At 51.4% G+C, this 22,398-nt stretch overlaps 1 protein-coding gene across 3 annotated transcripts in view; it reads right to left on the bottom strand.

Moving 5' to 3' along the window:
- Window positions 1–22,398, bottom strand: part of Caln1 (calneuron 1) — a 148,321-nt gene that overhangs the window by 2,764 nt on the left and 123,159 nt on the right. For all 3 annotated transcript variants that reach the window (XM_013033198.1, XM_013033200.1, XM_013033199.1), the window contains one exon: window positions 1,382–1,538. In XM_013033198.1, coding sequence (XP_012888652.1) covers window positions 1,382–1,538 — 157 coding nt within the window. The remainder of the gene's footprint in view (window positions 1–1,381; window positions 1,539–22,398) is intronic.

The following is a 22,398-nucleotide window of genomic DNA, read 5'->3' on the forward strand; positions in this document are numbered from 1 at the left end:
GCTCCCCCCTCATGCCCAGCCCACCCGCTCACAGCTCAGCCCCGGGCGGCGTTCTGTGTGCTCACTCATATGTGGGCCTGCGTAAGATGTACTGTCACCTAGGACTGCGTGGAGTTCATGACCACCACACACTGCCATGCAGCTACCACACCACCACCACACATCCACACGCAACCACATGGGCCTCCAGGCAACCACCACATACTCTACATCTTGCAGATGAAGAACGTGAGCATGTGTCTGTTTCTGTGTTACACACACACATACACATGCACATGCATGCACACACATGAGCATGCACACACACATGCACACCTAGGCCTTGCTCTAGGGCCCCACTCCACAGCCCTGCCCCGAGGTCCCATCCCATGTTACCCTCCTGCATCTTCCCCAGAGCTGGGCTTGACTTCAGCAAAGCCAGGGCCGGGTAAGCTGGGGGCAGTGGTGCCGGTGACCCTGTGCCCTGGTGGGCACCGGCAGGTGGCCGGGCAGTCTCAGCATCCAGGCCCACCTCAAGGTCACAAGGCTTCAGAATTCATCCTGACCTTCCACACAGCCAGAAGAGTGTTTCATTTCTTTTCTTTTTCTCTCTTTCCTTCTTTTCTTTTTTCTTTTTGTCAATCATGGGGTTCGAACTCAGCACCTGGATGCTATCCCTGAGCTCTTCAGCTCAAGGCTAGTGCTCTACCACTCTGAGCCACCGCATCACTTCTGGTTTTCTGGTGGTTAAGTGCACGTAAGAGTCTCATGGACTTTCCTGCTCAGGTTGGCTTTGAACCACAATCCTCAGAGCTCAGCCACCTGAGTAACTGGGTTTATAGGTGTGAGCTATTATTGCCCTGCTAGCTAGAAGATCATGTCTGGGTATGACTACTATCTGCCATTCATTGCAGTGAGCCTTTTTAGGAAAGGCTCAGAGAAGCCAATGATGATTATTTCAGGGTCACACAGCGGGCACTGAACTTTTGGGTGTGTGATACTGGGGCTTGAACTCAGGGCCCCACGCTTTCTAGGCAGGGGCTCTGCCATACATGCCATGCTCCTAGCCCTTTTACCTTAAAAAAAGAAAAACTCAAGTAGGACTTTTTGTTTCCTCCCTGGCAGGTCTCAAGTACAACACAGCTGGGGTGACAGCCGTACACCACCACATCCAGCTACTGACTGAAATGCGAGGTCTCACACACCTGTTGCTGGGCTAGCCTTGACCCACAATCCTCCAATCTCCGAGCAGCTGGAATTACACTGGGAACAGCAGGCCAACAGACCTGTGAGGTCAGTCCTGGCGTTTTGGCTTTGGCCATCAGGGGACTGTCCCTCCATTCCATGGAGAGTTAGGGATGCCGGCCTCTCAAGCCAGGGTGAACAGGGGAGTCGGACCTACCTCCTTCGAATTCGGTCTGGCAGTTCCCCGCGGTCTCGTTGAGGCTCTCCTCCTCGTTGATGATGATGTTCTCGATGTCCTTCATGGTCAGGTGGTCCCGGAAGGCGTGGTAGAGGATGTGCTTCAGCTCCTCCAGTGTGACTCTCTGCATGTCGAACTGCAGGACAGAGGAGTGTGTGATTGGCTGGGCACAGAGACCTGGCCTGACCCAGGGCCCCGAGACTCTGGAAAGCCACTTACACTTTGCAGGACAGCAGCGAAGCACTCTCTACCCTGGGAGGAACAGAGTTGGCGCCTGACCCTCTGCATATGGACGCTTGGAAATCTGCCCCGCTGCCTTGCTTTCCTCCCGCTCTGGTCAGCTCTGGTCACTAAGGCCGCCTCCTGGGTCCTCTCCCCCAAGGCCGCACAACCTGGCCCCAGCATGGGGAGAGGAGGGCTCGAGGAGGAGGAGCCTAAAGCATGGCCATTAGGCCATGGGGCGTTGACCTTGGCATGGACTAAGGCTGGCCTCATGGAGCCCGTTGGCACTCAGCAGAGCAGGTTGTTAGGAAGCGAGCCTACTATGTTCACATTGCTCTTTCTGCACATGGCCAACTCTCTTTCCATTTCTCCACTTGTGACTTGGCCTAGGAGACCCTTGCCGGAGCCCCAGTCAGTGAGACTGCTCCCCTTGGACTTCCAAAACCACATAAACACCAGTGGCAGGGGTCACTGATCCAGCAGCTGAGCGTGGGCCATCACGGTGGACATCCACAACGTCCCCTCCCAACGGAGGCCTGGGTTCCCCGCCTGCTGGCATCAGGCTGGTCCAACAGATGTGAGCAAAGGTGACACTAGAGCCCAGTGAAGGTCCAGGAGGCCCTCAGAGGCCATGTCTCCTGCCTGTTCTGTCTCTTCTGTCACAAAATCCCAAGTCCTGGACTGAAGGGTAGGTGTGGAGCCTGGGCCTGTGGGAGCCTGGGGGGGGGCAGGATGTGGACTCCAGCGAGGCCCTCACCCCAGCCGCAAGGCCTGAAGACCTCGGGTTCTGCAGCTGTAACTTAGCCAAGGCTGAGTGTCCGAGGAATCTGTACGGCCACCAAAGGAAGTTGCAGACGCCTTCCTTTTCTCACCTTCTTTATAAAGTAATTCCTTCCTACCTCATGCTAAGAAGTTGAAAACTGCAGGGAAATCCTGAAAGACGGACGGTCTTTCTGTGAGTGAGGGTCTCGGAGAAGGCCTGTGTCTGCAGCACACACTGCCACCTGCCACCATGAACGTGACCCCGACTCAGTTACAGCCCGGGGGAAGGGACGGGATGGGACAAGCGCACTGCATGACAGATAAGCCTGGAGGGATGGAGGTCTAAGCCTGGAGGCAGCATGGAGCCACCAGGGCACAGGGAACAGTAACTCACACACGAGGAAGGTCACAGGTGAAGGAAGCTCTGAGATCAGAAAGGACTGACTGAGAAAATGAGCAACAGCTTCTTGCAAGTCCAGGCTATGAGCTGAGCTGCAGAGAAAATTTACCCGTTCAAAAGTGTGCCATAATTCTGTAACTACGGGAAAAGGACAGGCCAAGGGCTAGGAGAAGGACACAGGTCTAGAAACCAACAGGTTGGCCAGATATGTCACTGTTTCCTGTTAGGCTATGCTATGCGTTGGATGCAGAATTCTCTCTTCATACATTGTTCTTAAAGGGTCCCCCCTACCAAGAAAAAAACAATTCAAAAGGAGCCAGGCATCACCAGCGGCTCAGATTGGCAGGATTGTGGTTCTAAATCAGCCTGGACAGGGAAGTTCATAGGACTCCCACTCAAGGGAAGAAGCTGGGTCGTGTGGCATGCCCTCACCCCAGCTGTGGCAGGAAGCGTGTATGTGTGTAACAGGAAGACCACAGTCTAGGAGCATGCCCAGTCAGGAAGGGAGACCTCATCTCAACAAACAGACAACAACTGGACCCTCCAAGGACGGGCTGGAGGTTGAACGGCAGGGCATCTGCCCGGCCAGCTCCAAGCCCAAACACCCAGGACCACCAGAAAGTGTTTTCTCAACAAAGCAATCTAGAATAGGTCCTTGGTTTACAAAATCCACGTTGGGTAAAGTGGGGTCCCCCAGTGCAGTTCTTCTTTACTACAGACGTCACCTGATTCCATGTGAACTTGGAAAAAAAAAGACCATTTCCTGTTAGATGAAGCAAAGACAACCCTGGCGGGGCACACCTGCTCAGTGACAGGCAAAACACACACACACACACAGACACACACAAATACCACACACATATACATATGTATACATACACACACCACAAACACACATATACATACCACAAACACACACACAAATACCACACACATACATATATATACATACACACACCACAAACACACATATGTATACCACAAACACACACAAATACCACACACACATATACACACGTAAATACCACACACACACACACACACATACATATATATACATACACACACCACAAACACACATATACATGCCACAAACACACACATACCACACACACATAAATACCACACACTTACACACATACATATATACACATACCACAAACACATATACATACCACAAACACACATATACATACTATACACAAATACCACACACACATACCACATATACACATACCACAAACACATATACATACCACAAACACACACACAAATACCACTCACACACATACAAACCACAAACACACATACATATACCACACACAAATACCACACACATACACACACAAATACCACACATATACACACATATATACATGCCACACACATATACATACACACCACAAACACACACATACCACACACATACATATATATACATACACACACCACAAACACATATACATATCACAAACACACATACACATACCACACACATACACACCCACACACCCCCCACACACTGCACCACCATTTCTCACATTACCAAATTTGCAGAGGCCAGATCGCACCATCATGCCTCCCCCTCTTCCTCCGTGAGGAATGTCATTCGCCATTCCAGTCACCATTAGCTTGAGATGTATTATGCCACATTCCCACTCCCTACATCTTCCTCTAGAACAGCATTCAGTGTCTGTGTTTGGTTGGTTTTGTCACCGCACTTGTAACTGTAGCTGCAACTTCGTTGTCTGTACCTGGGCTTGGTCCTCCATTTTGCTGCTGCCTGTCTGAGCCCCCAATTGCTGGTTCCGCACAGAGAACTTCAAAAAACAGTCGATAACGAAGCATGTGTGCATACCGCACGTTCTCCATGCTTACACTTTTAATACCACCTTTTCTTTTCTTCTCCCATGATGGATAACTTCATCTGTCATAAAACTGTCAAACCGCAGCCATTTTTTCGGCGCTGGGCCGGATGGCCCGATTCCCTTCCCTGCTGGGCTGGGGGCTAAAGTGAGCAGGGCCCCCTCATTTCTTCTTCAACTCGTGGGAAGGGTTCAGTGTCCCTGGGGGAAAACATGTCCTCTGGGCTCTGAGCAGGCACAGGCTTTGGCCTCAGTGTTGGTTGGAGTTAGTGAGGGTCTTTAATATCATGCCATTTTAGTAATTTTATGTGATTCATTATTGCATCCCAAATGCATCCTGGATGCCGTCTGGTGGCCGCCTTTCTCTGTTCTGGCTAGTTCTTGCTCTGTGTGACGGCGGCTCTCAATCCCTGCCAGCCTGGAGTGAGAGGTGCCCAGGAGACAGCCGTGCCAGGCTCTGGAGCTCAGTGAGGGGCCATGGGGTCAGGAGGAAGTAGATACAGGACACAGGGTCATAGAATGGGGGGCTGAGGAGGGGGCCAAGAGCAGGAGGGGGAGGTGGGGAGGGCAAGAGAGGGAGGTGGGGGCAGAAGGGGGAAAGGGGGGCTGAGGGCAGGAGGAAGAGGCAGGGTAGAGAGCAAGAGGGGGAGGTGGGGGCGGGAGGGGCGGGGGGCAGCAGGGACCATGTACTTCCTATAAGTGGGCGTTGTGGTAGATCTAATGATGACCCTCCATGGCTAAAAACTAGAGAATAAAAAAATGCAAAAGCAAAAATAAGTTGTTTTTTTTCCCTTCAAACTCTAAATTAGAAGCTGGGCACCAGTGGCTCATACCTGTAAGTTCAGCTACCCAGGAGGCTGAGATCTGAGGATCGCAGTTCAGAGCCAGACCAGGCAGGAAAGTCCATGCGACTCTCATCTCCAATGGACCACCAGAAATCTAAGTGGAGCTGTGGCTCAAGTGGTGCCAGCCTTGAACACAAAAGCTCAGGGACAGTGCCTGGGCCCTGAATTTACACCCCAGAACACACATTCTCTCTCTCTCTCTCTCTCTCTCTCTCTCTCTCACACACACACACACACACACAGAGGCTGTGGGCCAGTGTGGCTGAGCCACTCTGCCTTTCTCTGCCCTCCACCACCTCTGTGTTCTGTTCTGGCACAGCGTGACCTGTGGAGGCCGGGGAGATGCTCAGTTTCAGGGGCCAGACTGCGTGCCCTGGCTGTGGCTTTGCCGTGGTGTCTGGCTGAGCAGGTCACAGGCGTAGCGGGTGCTGGGCCCCTAGGGTCATGGATGGCACATGCGCTGGGCGGCACACTCCCTCGCGTCCTGTGGCCCGTCAGCCACCCTGCCCTCATCGTTGTAAAATGTATTACCCATGAAACTTTAATTCACTAGAGAAAAACAAACACATCATAGAGAGATCATGGAAGCCATAAAAATCACTAGCCTTGTGTAGCCATTTTAGAAGGGAAGCTGAGTTCATGCTCTCTCTCTCTCTCTCTCTCTCTCTCTCTCTCTCTCACACACACACACACACAGTATTTGTTGATTTGATGAAAGACAATACATAAGAAAGGGTGAGTTAAAACCAAACAACGCCACAGCAGAAAAGAGCAAAGTTTACAGCTGAGGAAATGGACTCGTGGTGTGGCTGGAGAGAGAAACATCCTCCCCTCAGATCTGTGGAGAAGATGCAAGGAGACCGTGGTCCAGAGACCACGGCACCAGGCCCACGACGCGGCCACGGCTGAGGAGAAGCCACCAAGCCATGGCACAGAGGTAGAAACCCAGGATGCAAGGGGCCAAAAGATGCGACTGACAATTTAGCCGCACCAATGTCTCACACAGGTAACAGAGGCCGCCTCCTGCCTGGGAAGACTGCAGAGGGGAGAGGTGGCTGCTGGCTGGGTCTGTCCCGCCCTGTGGGGGCCTTTACCTGGGGCAATGGAAACATCTCTGCCCCGCGTGGCCTCTGCCCTCCCTGGGCCCTTCCAGATTCCTCCACTGGGGCCAGCAGCTGCCATCTTGCTCAGGTTCACAGAGCTCCAGCACGGGGTTCCTAAAGTCAGGGCTCGTGGGGGCTGCAGGGCATTCTCGGTGGATGGCATGGAAGTGTGGGATGCTGAGAGCAAGACATCTGCATTTCCAGTGAATTCTAAATCAGGAACACCTGGGAGCGGCTGGAGGCGCCGGGCCTAGCTTTCTCTGCCTCCCAAGTAAAGATAACGCGCCATGCACCCCTCTAGGCAAGCACCAACAACTGCGCCTCTGGGTACTTTCTGGGCTTTGAATCAGAGTTGTTAGTGCTTCTGCCACGAATTACTCCACAGGGCCTCTCAGTCTCTGCAGACACCCCAGACCCGCTAGAGGTGGAGTGGGCCTCCATCTCCTAATTGCCCGAAGTCCTTGGCTTTACAACCTTGCTGGGAAAACCTGAAACACCCCATCTAGAATGGTAAGGGGTTGTTGTCTGATCATTTGCTCTGCTCTGGATTAACTAATAAAGGTACAAAGCTGAGGATTCACATCAGACATCTCTGAAGTAAGACGTGTAACTAAAACCATGACACACAGTAACTGGCGCTCTCTCTCTCTCTCTCTCCTCTACCCCCCCTCCCCCCCACAGGAGACAGTTGACTTTCCTCTCTTGGTTTCTTTTCTCTCAGAAGCTGGAGTAGCTCACGGATGACTGGACAGTTTGGACTCTAAGTGCAGGAAGTAGTGGTGACACACTCCAGCAGTCCCGTCAGAAGAAGGAAAAACTATAAACCAAGTGTCATGGTTTATGCCTGTAATCCCACCAATCAGGAGTCTGAGACCTGGAGGACTGAGGTTTGAAGCCTGCCCAGGAAGGAAAGTTCTAGAGACTCTGTTCATGAGCAAAATATTGCACTGGAGACATGGCTCAAGCAGTAAAGTGCCAGCCTGGAGCAAGAAAGCTGACAGAGAGCATCAGGCCCTGAGTTCAAGCCCTGGTCACCACGTGGGAGGTAGAGGTAGGGGGCAACGTGGAGTGCAGCTCACCCAGCAGGCAGAGGCCCTGCGTTTAATCTCCAGGGCCAAATACAATTCAATGAGGACAGACAAGCCCCCACTCAACATCCAGTCCTGTTGCCTTGGTCATTATCAGCAGGAAGCGACCCATGCAGCCCCAGACAAGCCCAGGGAGGGCGATGCTGAGATGGTTCTTGCCAATACTTGGAGCAGGTGCTTCACTGCTCAACCACACCTCTAGCCCTGTTGTTTGCTGGTGTGTGTGTGTGTGTGTGTGTGTGTGTGTGTGTGTGTGTTGTGTGTATACTGGGACTTGAACTCAGGGCCTGGGTGCTGTCCCTTAGCTTATTCACTCAAGGCTGGAACTCTGCCACTTGAACCACAGCTCCACTTCTGGCTTTTGGGTGGTTAATTTGAGATAAGAGTCTCACGCTGGTGGCTCATGCCTGTAATCCTAGCTACTCAGGAGGCTGAGATCTGAGGATCACAGTTCAAAACCAGCCTGGGTAGGAGTCTGTGAGATTCTTATCTCCAATAAACTTCCAAAAAAGCTAGAAATGAATGACTTTCTAGCCTCTGGCTGGCTTCATGGTGAGATGCTCAGATCTCAGCCTCCGAACAGCTGGGGTTACAGGCGTGAGCCACTGCTTCCAGCTGGTTCAAGGTCCTTGACTGTGAGACACACACACACACACACACACACACACACACACACACACACACACCTGTTGAAAGCGTGACTGAGCAGGAAAGCTAAATAAATTTGTAGGGAGATTTCCAGTCCACTTAAGAGAACAAACTCTTTTAATAGGAGTTAGCTCATTAAACGTTGAAGTAAATATTGTAGCTCATTAAACACAGCTTTATTTATTCGTTTTAGCAAAACCCAGCAGAATGTCAATTTCAGAATGAATTTTTAATGAATGAAGGAGCTTAGAGAACCTTGCCGTTGCCCACAGGGACCGACCGAGTTTTCCAGTGAGTGTGAATTATCACAAAGCCGCTTCTTTTTGGCTCAGGCAGTTTGGAGCACTGTCCATACAAACACTGGGGCGGCCAGCTCCCACCCACCACAGCTGCACCCCAGAGCTCAACGTGGTATGAATGTGGCCCCCACATGCTCAAGGTGGGGGCTGCAGCCCAGCCACTGAGTCACCCTCCCTTCCTACGCTCTCTCTGTTCCTCCTCCATCTTCCTTCCTCCCTTCCCCACATCTCTCCCTCCTTCCCTTCCCCCTGGTGGCACCAAAGCCAGCCAAACAGGACCAGTACTATTCCCTGCAATGGAGCCACTGTACCTGACATGATTTGCATATGGTCTTGGAGATTTGCATATAGCCTCAGCAATTTGCATATGGTGACTTGCAGAGAGGTGACTGGATTACAAGGGCTCCGGCTCCACCAATAGGTTTATCCACTGATGATATCACAGATGAGGTGGCAGTTGGAGGGCAGGTGATTGAGAGGTGATTGGATCACAGGAGCTCTGGCTCCACCAATGGATTCATCCCTAGCTGAATCGGCTGTCAGGAGGAGGGGCCTTGAGAGGTGATTGAATCATGGGGCCATGGCTCCACCAATGGGCTCATCCACAGCTAAGTGGGCTGTTAGGAGGTGGGACTTGCCTGGAGGAAGTGGGTTGCCGGGGACAGTACTTGATAGGCCATAGTCTGTCTCCAGCTTCCCTCCCTTCTCTCTCCCCCTTCCTGTCTCCCATGAAGTAGGACGCTCCTCTCCACCATGCCCTTCTGCTACACTGCTCTGGGTCTGTGAATGGAGCCAGCCAGCCATAGACCCAAACCAAGCAGGCGTGCCCATGCTAGGAGGGCAGGCTGGGGTCCAGGACCAAGGGCAGTGGCCAACGCCACCAGGCGTGATCCCAGGTTCAAGGCCAGTGCCGAAGGGCCCTCCTGGCAGGTGGAAGAAGCTGACCCTCCCCGCCTCATGGTGGGCCGGATCCTGGCAGTTCAAAAGGAAAACGCAGAGAATCTTCCATGGAGAAAAACAATCTGTGGCTGAGACCACAGGGCTTGGCTTGGGAGCTGCTTTCAGTATTTCATATTCCATCACCATTTCCTGAGTAACACGAGGCAAATACTAGGATGGGTGAGCGAAGTGAAGGCCTGATTTGGGCATGGAGCCGGTAACCTAAGCAAAGCACGTGAAATGTCCAGAGAGACGATGGTAACTTGCTGGCCATGCCAATCACCACGGCTGCTTCAGCCCAACCATAGGGCCCAGCCTCTGCAGCTGCAGACGGGCGATGTCTCTCACACGGCAGGGCCCTCATGCGTTCTGCTTAGTTGGACTTTTGCTTAGCTGGACAGGTCAAAGATGAATTGTGCCCAAGGTGTAAGGTGAGCAGTGCCTCCCAGGCTGGGATGGCAGGTGTGCTTCACCATGCTTGGCTATATGTTGAGATGGGGGGTCTCGGTCACTTTTTGCCTGGACTGTTTCTAAGCCTTTTTCCTCCCCATCTCTGCCTGCTGTGTAGCTGGGATTACAGGCATGTGCTGCCAAGCACAAGCTCATTTCTATTAAAATGTTTCAATTTAAAATGCAACCCAATGTGGCTGGGAATGTGGCTCAGTGGTAGAGTGCTTGCCTAGCATACATAAAGCCCTGGGTTCAATTCCTCAGTACCACATACACAGAAAAATCTGGAAGTGGCACCGTGGCTCAAGTGGTAGAGTGCTAGCCTTGAGCAAAAGAAGCTCAGGGACTGCACCAAGGCCCTGAGTTCAAGTCTCAAGACTGGCAAAAAAAATGTAGCTTGAAGGAAACACCTAGGTATATTCATGACTTTGGAAGCGCTGTGTACAACATCACTGGAAGAGCTGGAACAGGAACTCAACAGGTGCATTGGATTTCGCTATTGATTTATTTCCTCATTGTTTATATAGATGCTCTAATAAATGCAGCAAAATCCAACGGTGTAGAAACACAGAAAAGAGAAATCTGGATATATTTCTGTCTAAAAATGTTACTGCCCTCAAATGAGTAAGAGAGCTTAATTAAGTAGCCCCAGGTAAGAAAAATACTTAAATGTCGCAGTTTTATCTCTACTCTAGAAATAGAATGGGAAAAGTATGTCACGTGTTGGTCTCAAGCTATAAATACTCATGACTATTGACAAGGAAGCCCAAGCATCATTATGAAATAAAACCAGGGAAATTCTAACATATCCCAGATATGTCACAGAGTCATGGCTGGTGGCACAGCGCCATGGCAGATATTAGTCTTCGGTGTCGCAGCCATTCAGTGTCTCACGGTGCCAGCGAACCCAGCCTTTGCTGATCATTACCGTTTCCCAGTAGACTCTCAGACTGGTTTTAATCGGATGAAATTACCGTGTAGTTCTTGGGAAAGAACAAAGCCCTGGTGGACAGAAGTTCTAAAACCAGTCATTGGGGATGATCACTGGGTGGAAAGGAAAAATGCCAGCTTTGCCAGCAGAGCCCTGGTGTCTGCGGGCACCCAGCTCCAAGGAGCTGCCACAGAGATGTACAGAGCTCAGCTCTGCGGGTGCTGGGTGCTGGGTGCTAGGTGCCCACAACACTGCCCTCCATCTAGAGTCATCTGCCTTCCAATACAAATGATTTTCACCTGATCACCACTGAGCACTCATTTGGCCTCACTTCAGGGACAAAGTGCAACCTGGGAGCCCCGCCCCTCTCCAGCTGGGCCCCAGCTTCCTGGCTTCCCCTTGCATGACCCCATTCCATCCTGAGTCCACCAGCAGGCTGGTGAGTCCCAGCAAGGTGCTGGCCTGGAACACTCAAGCCTCTGGGAACAGACACGCCCCGACATGGGGGGAAAGCCAGGCTCTCCCGGAAGTGTCCAGAACACACAGGGCCCTACTGCTACTGCCTTGGCTTGGGAAATCAGACAGGCTCCAGGCCCTGGGGTGGTGAAGAGGGAGGGGCTGTGGGGTGAGCAGAGACAGAATCCAACCTGTGTCCCCAGGACCAGATGCTTGCGCACAGGAGCACAGGGCCAGGACAGCAGGTAAAGGCCGGAGAGGCCTCAGCAGGGGATGCGTGCGTCCAGAGGGCATGGCCAGGTTACATGGACTGAGGCCCTGGGATGGCTGGACGGGAGCCACTAGGTGGCCATCTGGGGGACACCAGAATCCATGCTGGACGGGAGCTGTCTGGGTGGTCACACGGGGGACACTGGGATCCGTGCTGGGGGCTGTGGGTACCTCAAATCCCAGAGGATGAAGCACAGACCAGCTGAGTCACAAGTGGATGGACGGGACCTGGGAACTGCAGGTGAGCCTGACTGACCGTGGATTGTCCTTGCACGCATGGATGCCACATAAGGAGGGGTGGCCCTGAGCATCGCCATGCGCAGATCTCCATCCTCCCTGAGCCCAGCGGTGCAAAGCCCCCAGGTGGGGAGGGTGGGCGCGCCGGGCAAGGAGAGGGCTGGGTGAAGTGAGGGCTGGGCCCCCTCCCCACAGGATGGGGTGGGCAGCATGCCAGGGGCCGTCTAGTTCCCTACCCAGCACTCAGGGACCTTAGCACAGAAGGCTTTGATTGTTTAAGATCCCAACAAACACTGCGGTGCTTTTATCTAACAGAAGAATAAAACTAAGGGACGCTGGGAGACAAAATCAGACCTGCTTTTTGTTGTTGTTGTTGCAAGAATATTATTTGTCCAATTTGACAATCATGTAATATAAAACATTTAAGCAAATTAGAATTGGGAAAATAAGATTTTTTTCTCCCCAATAGAAAGTCGGTTATCTCTGCAGGTTGAAGAGGGGACACTGTGTCTTGTGGTGGGAAGGTTCAGTTTCCAAAATACAGCGGCCTGGTGCCCAGAGGTTAATTTCACCCACAACCCCTCTGAAAACCTTCTCCTGTGTGCCAGTATGGGGCCTCGAGTTCTTGCTTATTAGCATTTTCTGCTCAAGGCTGGTGCCCTATCCCTTGAGCCACAGCTGCACTTCCAGCTTTGGGCTGGAGGTCAAGTCTCACATTTGTCTGTGCAGGCTGGTTTCAAACCAGGGATCTTGGGACCTCAGCCTTCTGAGGAGCTAGGATGACAGGTATAAGACACAGTGCCCTCCCCTCTGGAGATGCTGGATGAGAGGTGAGGGCTGGTATGGGGGAGAGCTGCTCACAAAGCATGGGAAGGCAGGATTTCTACACAGCACAGCACCCCAGTACTACCTAGGCAGCCATTTCTTTTTCAGGCACAGAAGTGAAATGGTAAAGATGCTTTGAGGAGCACCAGGGTCCAAGAGATGGCCAAGGCCCCTCATCACGCCACTGAGTAACCTTGGCAACCTGCAGGGGCTTTGGGTACCACTCTGCTCCCACCCTGCCCCCAGGCCCCTCCCCAGCACGCCAAGGGGGTGGACTGGGAGCACCACCTACTCCGCCTGTAATCCCACCCACGTTCCCAACGCTCACCAGAGCCGAGGCCACAACTGGCTGAGATTAGAGACTTTCTCATTTCCCAGCCATTGTTCAAGGTGAGGAGTTTGACCCTTAAATTGAGCTCATCAGCCAAAAGAGAGAAGGGGGAGAAATTAACTTGGCCCAGCATTCAGTCCTTATCCTCCAGGATCCGCTCTACTTGCTCTCTAGGCCTCTTTCCGGCTTGGGAGGAAGAGAATCACTTCACGGTGCTCCTGAGTGAATCACTTCAGGTGCTCCTGGCTTGGCCCATGGGGCTGCATCTCAGGCTGGCCTCTGAATTTAGGGGTAGCTCAAAGCTCACTCCATCTCTACCTTCTTCCCTCCCCCCTTCCCCTCCTGTCTTCTGCCCTTCCTCTCCCTTCTCATCTCCTGCTTCCTATTTTCTCTTCTCTTCCCCTCCCCTCCCTTCCCTCTCCCTTTGTTTCCCTTGGCCTCCTGTCTCCTCTCGTCTTCTCTACTTGTTTAAGATTTTTTTTTCTGGTCCTGGGGCTTGAACTCAGGGCCTGGGTGCTATCTCTGAGCCTATTTGTGCTCAAGGTAATCACTCTACCACTTGAGCCACAGCACCACTTCTGGCTTTTGGGTGGTTAACTAGAGATAAGAGTCTTTCAGTCTTTTTCTGCCTGGGCTGGCTTTGAGGTGAGATCCTCAGATCTCAGCCTCCTAAGAAGGGTGTGAGCCACCAGTGCTGCCTAGGATTCTTTACACACACACCCCCACCGCCCTGGGATGAAGCCCACCAGGTAGCCCAGCCTCAGCCTCCCAAGCAGAGAGGAATGGCCGGCACACCTACTACCACATCCCCACCTTGGCTTCAGCCAAGCGGTCACCTTGCCAAACCTGGACACGCTTAGCTCATCTGGATTTCTGTGAACCCCTCAGAAAGGCCTTTATCTTTCCATCCTCCAACTCTTCATTTCTATCCTCCTTAGATTTTCTTCAGCATTTACTTTCTTGTCATATACTTATTCCTGTCAAGAGTTCACTTCTTTTTCCTTGGCCACATGAAGTTCTATCAGCAGAGTGAAATCGACCTAGTTCCCTATCTACATCTATCCATCCATTACGAGTCCATCCATCCATTATCTATGCTTCTATCTATGCTTCTATCTATCTATCTATGCTTCTATCTATCTACCTATCATCTATCTATCTATCTATCTATCTACCTACCTACCTACCTACCTATCTATCTATCTATCTATCTATCTATCTATCTATCTATCTATCTATCTATCTATCTATCTATCTATCTATCTATCAATCCATCTATCTATCCATCCAGTCATCTACCCTTATTGACCTACTTACACATATCTTGTTCACTCACTGTTGTTTTCTCAGTGTCTAGAAATCTCTGTGGTATAAAATAGGAACTCGGAAGTATTCCTGAATGCTTTCACTGTCAGACATTGGAAGGCCCAGTTATCATTACCAAGCCCCATGCTGTCCTCACATCCATAAAACCCAAGCAGCCAAGCAGACGGACAGGATGGGGGAGGAAAGTTCAGTGGTTTCTCTATGGCTCTGAGACACAGAAGAAAAGCCCAGCTCCCAGTTCCTATGTGACTTTTCTCTCTTGCTTACCTTTCCAGCTCCTCCCTGAAATGATGTCAACCCACACCTTCCACAAAATACCAAAAAATAGGAGAAGTAACAAGAAACGGAGGAAGACTCCTACAGAAAAGAGTGAAAAATCACTTTGGGAACTCATAAAAAAAGAAGAACAAATATTTAGAAAGCCATTCATGTTCCTGAGTTGCAAGAGTCCATTTCGTAAACGTCCTTAAAGCAAGTTACTAAACACCTCGGTGGTATTTGCTTTGGAATTAGGAAGGTGCAATCTAAAGTTCATACGAATTAGTGAGTAGGAGGGATAATGTCGGGGAAGCAGACGTCGACCTGGGTATCAGCCTCCTTTTTCACACTGGCGTTTGCTCAAGGACCCTGGCAGGTGCTCAGACCACCAAGAGCCCTGAACTCTATGCACACCAGCTCCTCCCTGCACATACCACTCCCCAGTAAGATCCAATGCAGAAATCACGAGAGCCGCATGAATGACAGCAATGAGGAATCCAATGGAACTATTATGACCATCCACAGTAATTGAAGTTACATAAATATGGTCTCTCTCTCTCTCCTTTCCTCTCCCCCTGTCAAAAAACAAATGCCTTCGAGTAGCTGGCTCTGCACAAAACCAAAGCTAAGGGGAAACTTCTGCATTGTGGGAGCACAGAGGCCTCGTGGCCGCAGTGAGAGGCGTCTTCCTGGTGGGGGACTACACTGCCATTCCTGCCTTGTGCTCTGGATGAGGGGCCTGTGTGGTCAGGTGATGGGGGGGGGGCAGGGACAGGTAGCTGGCCTGTGTGGTCAGGTGATGGTGGGGGGCAGGACCCTGGCCTTCCTGGTCAAGTGATTTAGGGGGAACAGGTGGCTTTCTGCAGGGCTGGGTCCCCCTGGGCTGGCCATGGAGGATGCTGGCCCTCCTTTTGTCTTTCCTAGCTTTGGAGAATTGAACATTTAAGTGATTGTTCCACTTCATAAACTCTGGTCCGGAGAGGCACTAGGCAAATTGCTAAATCAAATTATTCTTTAGTGGAAATGAGCTTTAACATGAAAGCCAGATGATGAAGGTCTGGGACGTTCTGTCCCATGCAGTGCAGACCACGGCGTTTCTCTGCCTGCATCACAGTTATACGTGGTCGGAGCCAGCCAGGAAGATGGGTCTGGGCAGTGTGAACCGGGCTCGTGTCCTCTCCTTCGAGGTCAGCGGCTCCCTATGCATGGACTATGAACACAGTATGAGGTGTGGGGACAGATCCCTTCACGTTCAGCCTTGGTCTCCCTAAGGCACCTGTGCCCGCCACGCTGTACCTCCCATGCCACATCCCCCATGCCAGGCCTTCCATGCTGCACCCACCTTGCCAGAACCCCCCGATGCTGCTCCCCCCCCAGGTCCTGCAGAGAATTAACTGCCTTGGCAGTGAGCACCTGCTGCTGGCAAAAATGAAGCGTTATTGCATACCCAGCTGCATGTCCAGGGCCCAACCTGTGAATTCTCGGATGTAAATGGCCCTCGGTGAAAACAGTTCAGTCTCATTTCAGAGCTGGTAGCAGTGACAGGACGAAAACACATAGCCACCATCCATCCGTCTGGAAAGGACTATCCATACTCTTACTTTACATTTCAACAAGTGATATTTGATGATATCCCATCTCAAGAGATAAAACGTGAATGAAGCGTGCTTATGTGCACACGCATGTGCATTGTGGTTGTGTGGGTTCACATGCACACACGTGAGCGTGAGTATGTGGGCTCATGTGTGTGCATGCATGTACAGCCATACGTGTAGGTTGCAGTGCATGTACAAGTGTGCATGTAATTGTACATGTACTCATGGTGTGCATGCATGCACGTATGAATGCACAAGGAAACATGAGTAAATGGCACGTGCATGTATGCACGTGTCTGAGCATATACTCATGTGCATGCATCTTTATGCATGTGTGCACACCTGTGTGTGCATAAGCAGGCATCTGAGCAGTGTGTACGTGTGTGCACTCCGCTGTATATATGCATAGGTTGTACGCATGTGCACACATGTGTATAATTCATGTGCATTGTGTACACACAGCTTTCTGTACATGCATAAGTGTGAGTGCACGAGCGGTGCAAAACAACTGCTCTCCTGAATCCGAAGTGTTTCATCGCCAGACCGTGGCAGGCCCTGGTTCATCACCATAGCCCAGCTCCATGTGCTGATGCTCTTTTCTTGGCCTCACACATCTCATGTGCTGTTAACTCATCATATTTAGTTTCTCTGTCTGATTCCTGGGTGTGATCCTTGCAAATACCCCATACTACCCCTAAGCCTCCAGGCTTGGCCTTCATCTCCCACGTTTGTGTTTAAGGTGCAAAGTGTGACTTTTCTCCTGCTCTCATCCCATGTGCATATTTTAAACCATATTGTTTTATCTTATTTCCGGTTTAGACCAACCACAGAGTGCATGCTTGGTCAAGGATGCGCCATACAGAGGAGATGGAGCATAAATTCACAAGTCAGCACCGAGAGGCTCCACAGGCCCCCAGGGAAAGCCAGTGCTAACACCACCGGGGAGCTTGGCTAGGGAGGGAAGATGACAAATTACTGAGCTTAATTTTCAAAGTTCACAGACTTCGGTGAGAAACAGACCTATTGCAAGGATGTTGAGATACACTGGAAAATAGACATGACAATGATCAGCGGAGCGTTGCATTTGAAAGCTCTCTCCTGAACCTGGCCAGTGTCTCCCAGGAAGTACAAAGCTTGGAGATGTCTTCTCATGGTGCCACTGCTTCCCCTCCCCAGCCGCGAGAGGCTGGCAAAGGGTGCCACCAGCATGGGTGAAGTCTCTGGGGCTTTGGACTTGGGGCATATCAGAAGAGTTCAGCCACATATCCTGGAAAGCACTTTAGACTGGATGTTTCTGCTTGTGTGGACTCTGTGTGTGTGTGTGTGTGTGTGTGTGTGCACGCACACATGTGTGCTGGTCCTGGGGCTTGAACTGAGGGTCTGGGCACTGTTTCTGAGCCTTTTTGCTCAAGGTTAAAGTTCTACTACCTGAGCCACAGCTCAACTTCTGGCTTTTTGATGGTTTATTGGAGATAATAGTTGCATGGGCTTTTCTACCTGGGCTGGCTTTGAACCATGATCCTTAGATCTCAGCTTCCTGTGTAGCTAGGATGATAGGTGTGAGCCACTGGTGCTTGGCTTGTGCATTTTTGTTTGTTCACTGTTTAATCTGGGATGCCCCAAAGAGTCTCATGAGTTTAATCTGGAATACCCCCCAGTCATATGAGTTTAAGTCTTGGTCCCCTGAATCTCAGCCAATGACAGTGGTGCCAAGGCCCAGGCAGACAGGGTAGGGTCCTGGTACACTTCACTCAGGTGTGGTGGGAGAAGTGGCAGGTTGCCTAGATGAACTGAAGACTTCCACTCCCAGCACCAGCCTCATGGCCCCGTCCAATCCCCAGGGGTTGGGGAGGACATCCCTGCCACATGTTGGGAGGGGAGTGGTTAGAAACATCCATCAGCTTGAGCAGCGTTTGTGCACAGACGTGTGTAGGTCTAGGCTATCCAGCATCCAAGCACAACCCCCACCCCTCCCCTCCTCTCACCCCCCGGCCCCGGGGCATCTGGTCCATTGAAAGCTGGAGAGGAGCAGCCATCAGCGTCTCTGGGTTTGGGGACATGGTGGACCAGCTGGGCCAGAGATCAGAGCCTCTGGCGATACCTGCTCTGGAGGGCAGAGGCTGAAGAGCAGATACCAAGACTCCCGTTGCAAATATGCTATGGTTTCCTGCCAGCCACCCCACTGAATGGCCGGCTCGCTGCCTTTTTCATTCTCAACTAGACTTCTTGAACCTGAGGACTATCAAGGCCTTCCTAACCGTCCTTCCTAGTGGCAGCAGTCTGTAGGGTGCCTGTTTTCCTCAAAGCAAGAAACAGAAGCATGAAGGGAAGGGGCCCTGTGGGGCTTTCTAGGGGTGTGGCCAGGCCAGAGGGGGTGTGGCCAGGCCAGACAGGGTGTGGCCAGGCCAGACGGGGTGTGGCCAGGCTGGATAGAGTCTGGTCAGAAAGCTGACAAGGGCACCCAGTCAAAGCTCAGAGCAGGTCCGCGCTGTCACCCATCCTGCTACATAAACTTGAAGCAAGCCCCCAAGCACATCTCAAATGGGTCTGGAGCAGCCCGGCCTGCAGTGGGGGCGATCGCATCGCGTTGGGGATTCCTGTGGGATTGCTGGCACCTAACCACAGCCCTGTATGTGCGCACCCACTCAACTCGCACGCCAGGGCCCACGCTGATAAATGGCTTATCCACGCCAAGCACCAACCCAGAGCCCCATTACTGCGCGATCACAGCTCACTTGTGCTTTCTGTTTCAAACGCTGGGGGCCCTGTCACCTAACTGGGGATGCATTGTCACCTACACAAGGAAGCGCTGTCACCTACCCAAGGACACATTGTCACCTATCCAGGGACACACTGTCACCAGGAAGTTGGGGGCCAAGCACCAGCACGGCAGCCGAAGCCATGACCATTCTCATCTCTCATCAGATCCTTTAGTTTGGGGGTTCATCGGGGTCTTTTATTTACACACCAGCTTAGTTCCCAGGAGGCAAAAAAAAAAAAGCCAGCCTCTCCAGAACAACACGAGCTAATCGCGTCGCTACAGGTCAGGATTGTAAAACTCGGCCATCTGTCCCTGGTTAGAACTCCAGGGACTGGGCAGAGAGACATCTCTAAGCATCTTCCAAGCTAGCAAGGCCCAGATGGGGATGAGAGGAATAAATTTCCACTCTGATTAGAATCCTGCCCACAGCCGCAGGTGACTCACCAAATCGGAAGGCTCCGCACGTCAGCGCCTGCCAGCCGGGCAGTGGCGCCTGCCTGTGCCTCTGTCTCTGTCTCTCCCTCCCTCTGTCTCTGTATTTCCCTCCCTCTGTCTCTGTCTCTGTCTCTCCCTCTCTCAGTCTTTCCCTCCCTCCCTCCCCCCCCTCTCATTTATAACAGATTGAAGGTTCTCCTCCCCCGCAAGCCCAGGCTCTGTCTTTCACACACAGGGCTTCACCTAACCCAGGACATTAGGTTTGGGGGACCTCAGAGTCCAAGGGCACAGGCTGAGGTCAGAGGGCAGCTTTGAGGTTGACAGAGCTGCAGCCTAATGGCTTGCACTGTCTCCCACACACACACTGAAAAACACAGATCCGCTTTTGGGGTTGGGGCCCCACTGGGTTTCAACTTAGGACCTCACACTTGCCAGGCAGAAGCTCTGCCACCTGAGCCACACTTCCAGCTGTTCTTGCTGACAAGGCCTCTGAGAGCCTGGGGCTCACTTGAGATGGAGATTCTCCTACCTCCATCTCCCACATACCTGAGATTACAGGTGTGTGTGCAGCATATCCAGCTTCCTTTCCTTCCTTCTTTCCTTCTTCCACTTCCTTCCTTCCTCCTCTTCCTTCCTTGTTTCCTTCCTCCTCTTCCCTCCCTCCTTCCTTCCTCCTTCTTCCTTTCCTTTTTTTTTGCCAACTTTTTTCTTCCCAATTAGCCTCAAACCATAATCCTTCCATCTCTGCCTTCTGTCTTGCCCTGTTTGTGGACAGACATGACAGACTTAGGCAGTACCCTCTAGCTACCAGAACTTTATTGTGCAGAGTTGAAGTGACAATGGCCTGGGGACCCCAAGCAGGGTCCCAGGAGTTTTCTTGCCCTGGGGCCCCACCCACCTCCTGAGATCTGGGTTTGCTTCTGCTTGTGCCACACCATGTGCATCTGTGTCCCATGCTGCAGCCCAGCAGCGTATGCTCTCATAAGGAGACACAACCAGCCCCCTTCCTCCAGCCCTCTGTCCACTGGAAGCACAGCCTACACACACCAACAAGGCTGGTCTCTGTCCTCACCACCCATGCTCACAGACCAGCGCCTCCTACAGACATCTTGTCTTTGCTGCCCCCAACTCCTCTTCCATGAGCGCCATTTTAGAATGCTTGCTCAGATTTTTCCACCAGAGCACTCAGGCTTCACACTGCCGACACAAGAAGGCAAGAATGTCAGAGCCTTGAATTTTGCTCTCCAGAAGCAAGCTCCGATTCAGCTATTAAAACTCATTTACCTCAGACACTTCCAAAACATGAAGGCAGCTGACTCATCCATCCCCACCATCATCCATCCATCCACCCACCAACCGCCCATCTACCCATCACCCGTTCATCTACTCACCATCTATCTATTCATCATCCATCCATCCATCATTCATCCATCTATCCATCATCCACCATCCATCCATCTGCCCAACAACCATTCATCCATCCATCTATCCATTATCCAACCATCTATCTACCAATTATCCATCTACCCACCATCCATCCATCTACCATCCATCCATCTACCTAACAACTATTCATTCATCCATCCATCCATCTACCATCCATCCATCTACCTAACAACTATTCATCCATCCATCCATCCATCCATCCATCTACCATCATCCAACCATTCATCTATCATCCACTTATTCATCATCCATCCACTTATTCATCATCCATCCAACATCCATCCATCTACTCCAACAACTATTCATCCATCCATCTACCCATAAAAATCCATCCATCTATCCACCAACCATCCATCCACCCACCAACCATCCATCCATTCATCCACCATCCATCCATCCATCCATCCATCCATCCACCATCCATCTGCCATCCATCAGCCATCCCTCATCCATTCAACATGGCTGGATGTTCTTGTGTTTGGCAGTAGGGATCTCTATACAAAAAGACCTATTCTGTAATCTTAATAAAGCTGCAATCCAAAGGGTTGGATATAAAATGACTCTTACAATTCAAAGTGGTAAAAACCATAACAGCCAGGTGCCAGTGGCTCACGCCTGTAATCTTAGATACTCAGCAGTCTATGAGGAAGAGTAAGAATGAATCAGAAATCATATAGAAAGGAGATGGTTCTGGAGCTGATAATGACAGTGGGTCCGGAAGTGAAGACAGTAATTAACTCAGTGCTCACAACCTGAGTCCTGGGCCTGGGAAAGCTCTGTGCGATGACACACCGTGGATCCCAGGCTATGACTCTTGGGGGGAAGGATGGACCAGCCGGCCTGCTGCCTGGGACCCACGTGCCTGACCGAGCAGTTCTTCCTTTAAGACAACTTAATCAGTTAATTTGCTAATTAGTTAATTAGGAACTAATGACTTAATAAGTTCCCAAGAGTCAGGGATCTGTTGGGTTTCCAAACAATTATTGCTACTGTCTCTTTGGTATGAATGTGTGTTCAAGAAGAAGTTGGCCTTCTAGTAGCACGGGCAAAGGTGTGTGAGTGTGTATGCATGGGTTGTAGGGGTGACGCACAGACGACAGGCAGAGGATGGTGGGGCACAGACCCCAGACGCACGCCTCTCGGAGCTCAGTGCAGGAGAACACCTCCCAACCCCCCCCAGGGCCACCATGACAGGGGCAGGGAGGTCAACGGGGCTCAGCAGATGCTGGCAGCCAGCATTGCCCATCCGTCAGGCAACCAAGCTTCCTGAAGCCTCTTTAGAAGTCATAGACTCGGGGGAAAACATTTCATTTTCTTTTAATTAGCTGAAAAACATAACAAGGGGAAAAAATTCCTCCAAGAAGAAGTCAGGGTGTCCTCATCCTCTTCTATTTTTGTCCGCCTCCAAAGACCTTGAAAATAAAACCGAATTTATTTAAAAACGAGGGCACCGAAGGGGCCTGAGTCTTGTGGTGCCTCACGTCCAGAGGCCCCAAGAACTTTC

This window comes from Dipodomys ordii, unplaced genomic scaffold (genome assembly GCF_000151885.1).
Source record: "Dipodomys ordii isolate 6190 unplaced genomic scaffold, Dord_2.0 Scaffold164, whole genome shotgun sequence".
In the NCBI taxonomy this organism is placed as follows: domain Eukaryota; kingdom Metazoa; phylum Chordata; class Mammalia; order Rodentia; family Heteromyidae; genus Dipodomys; species Dipodomys ordii.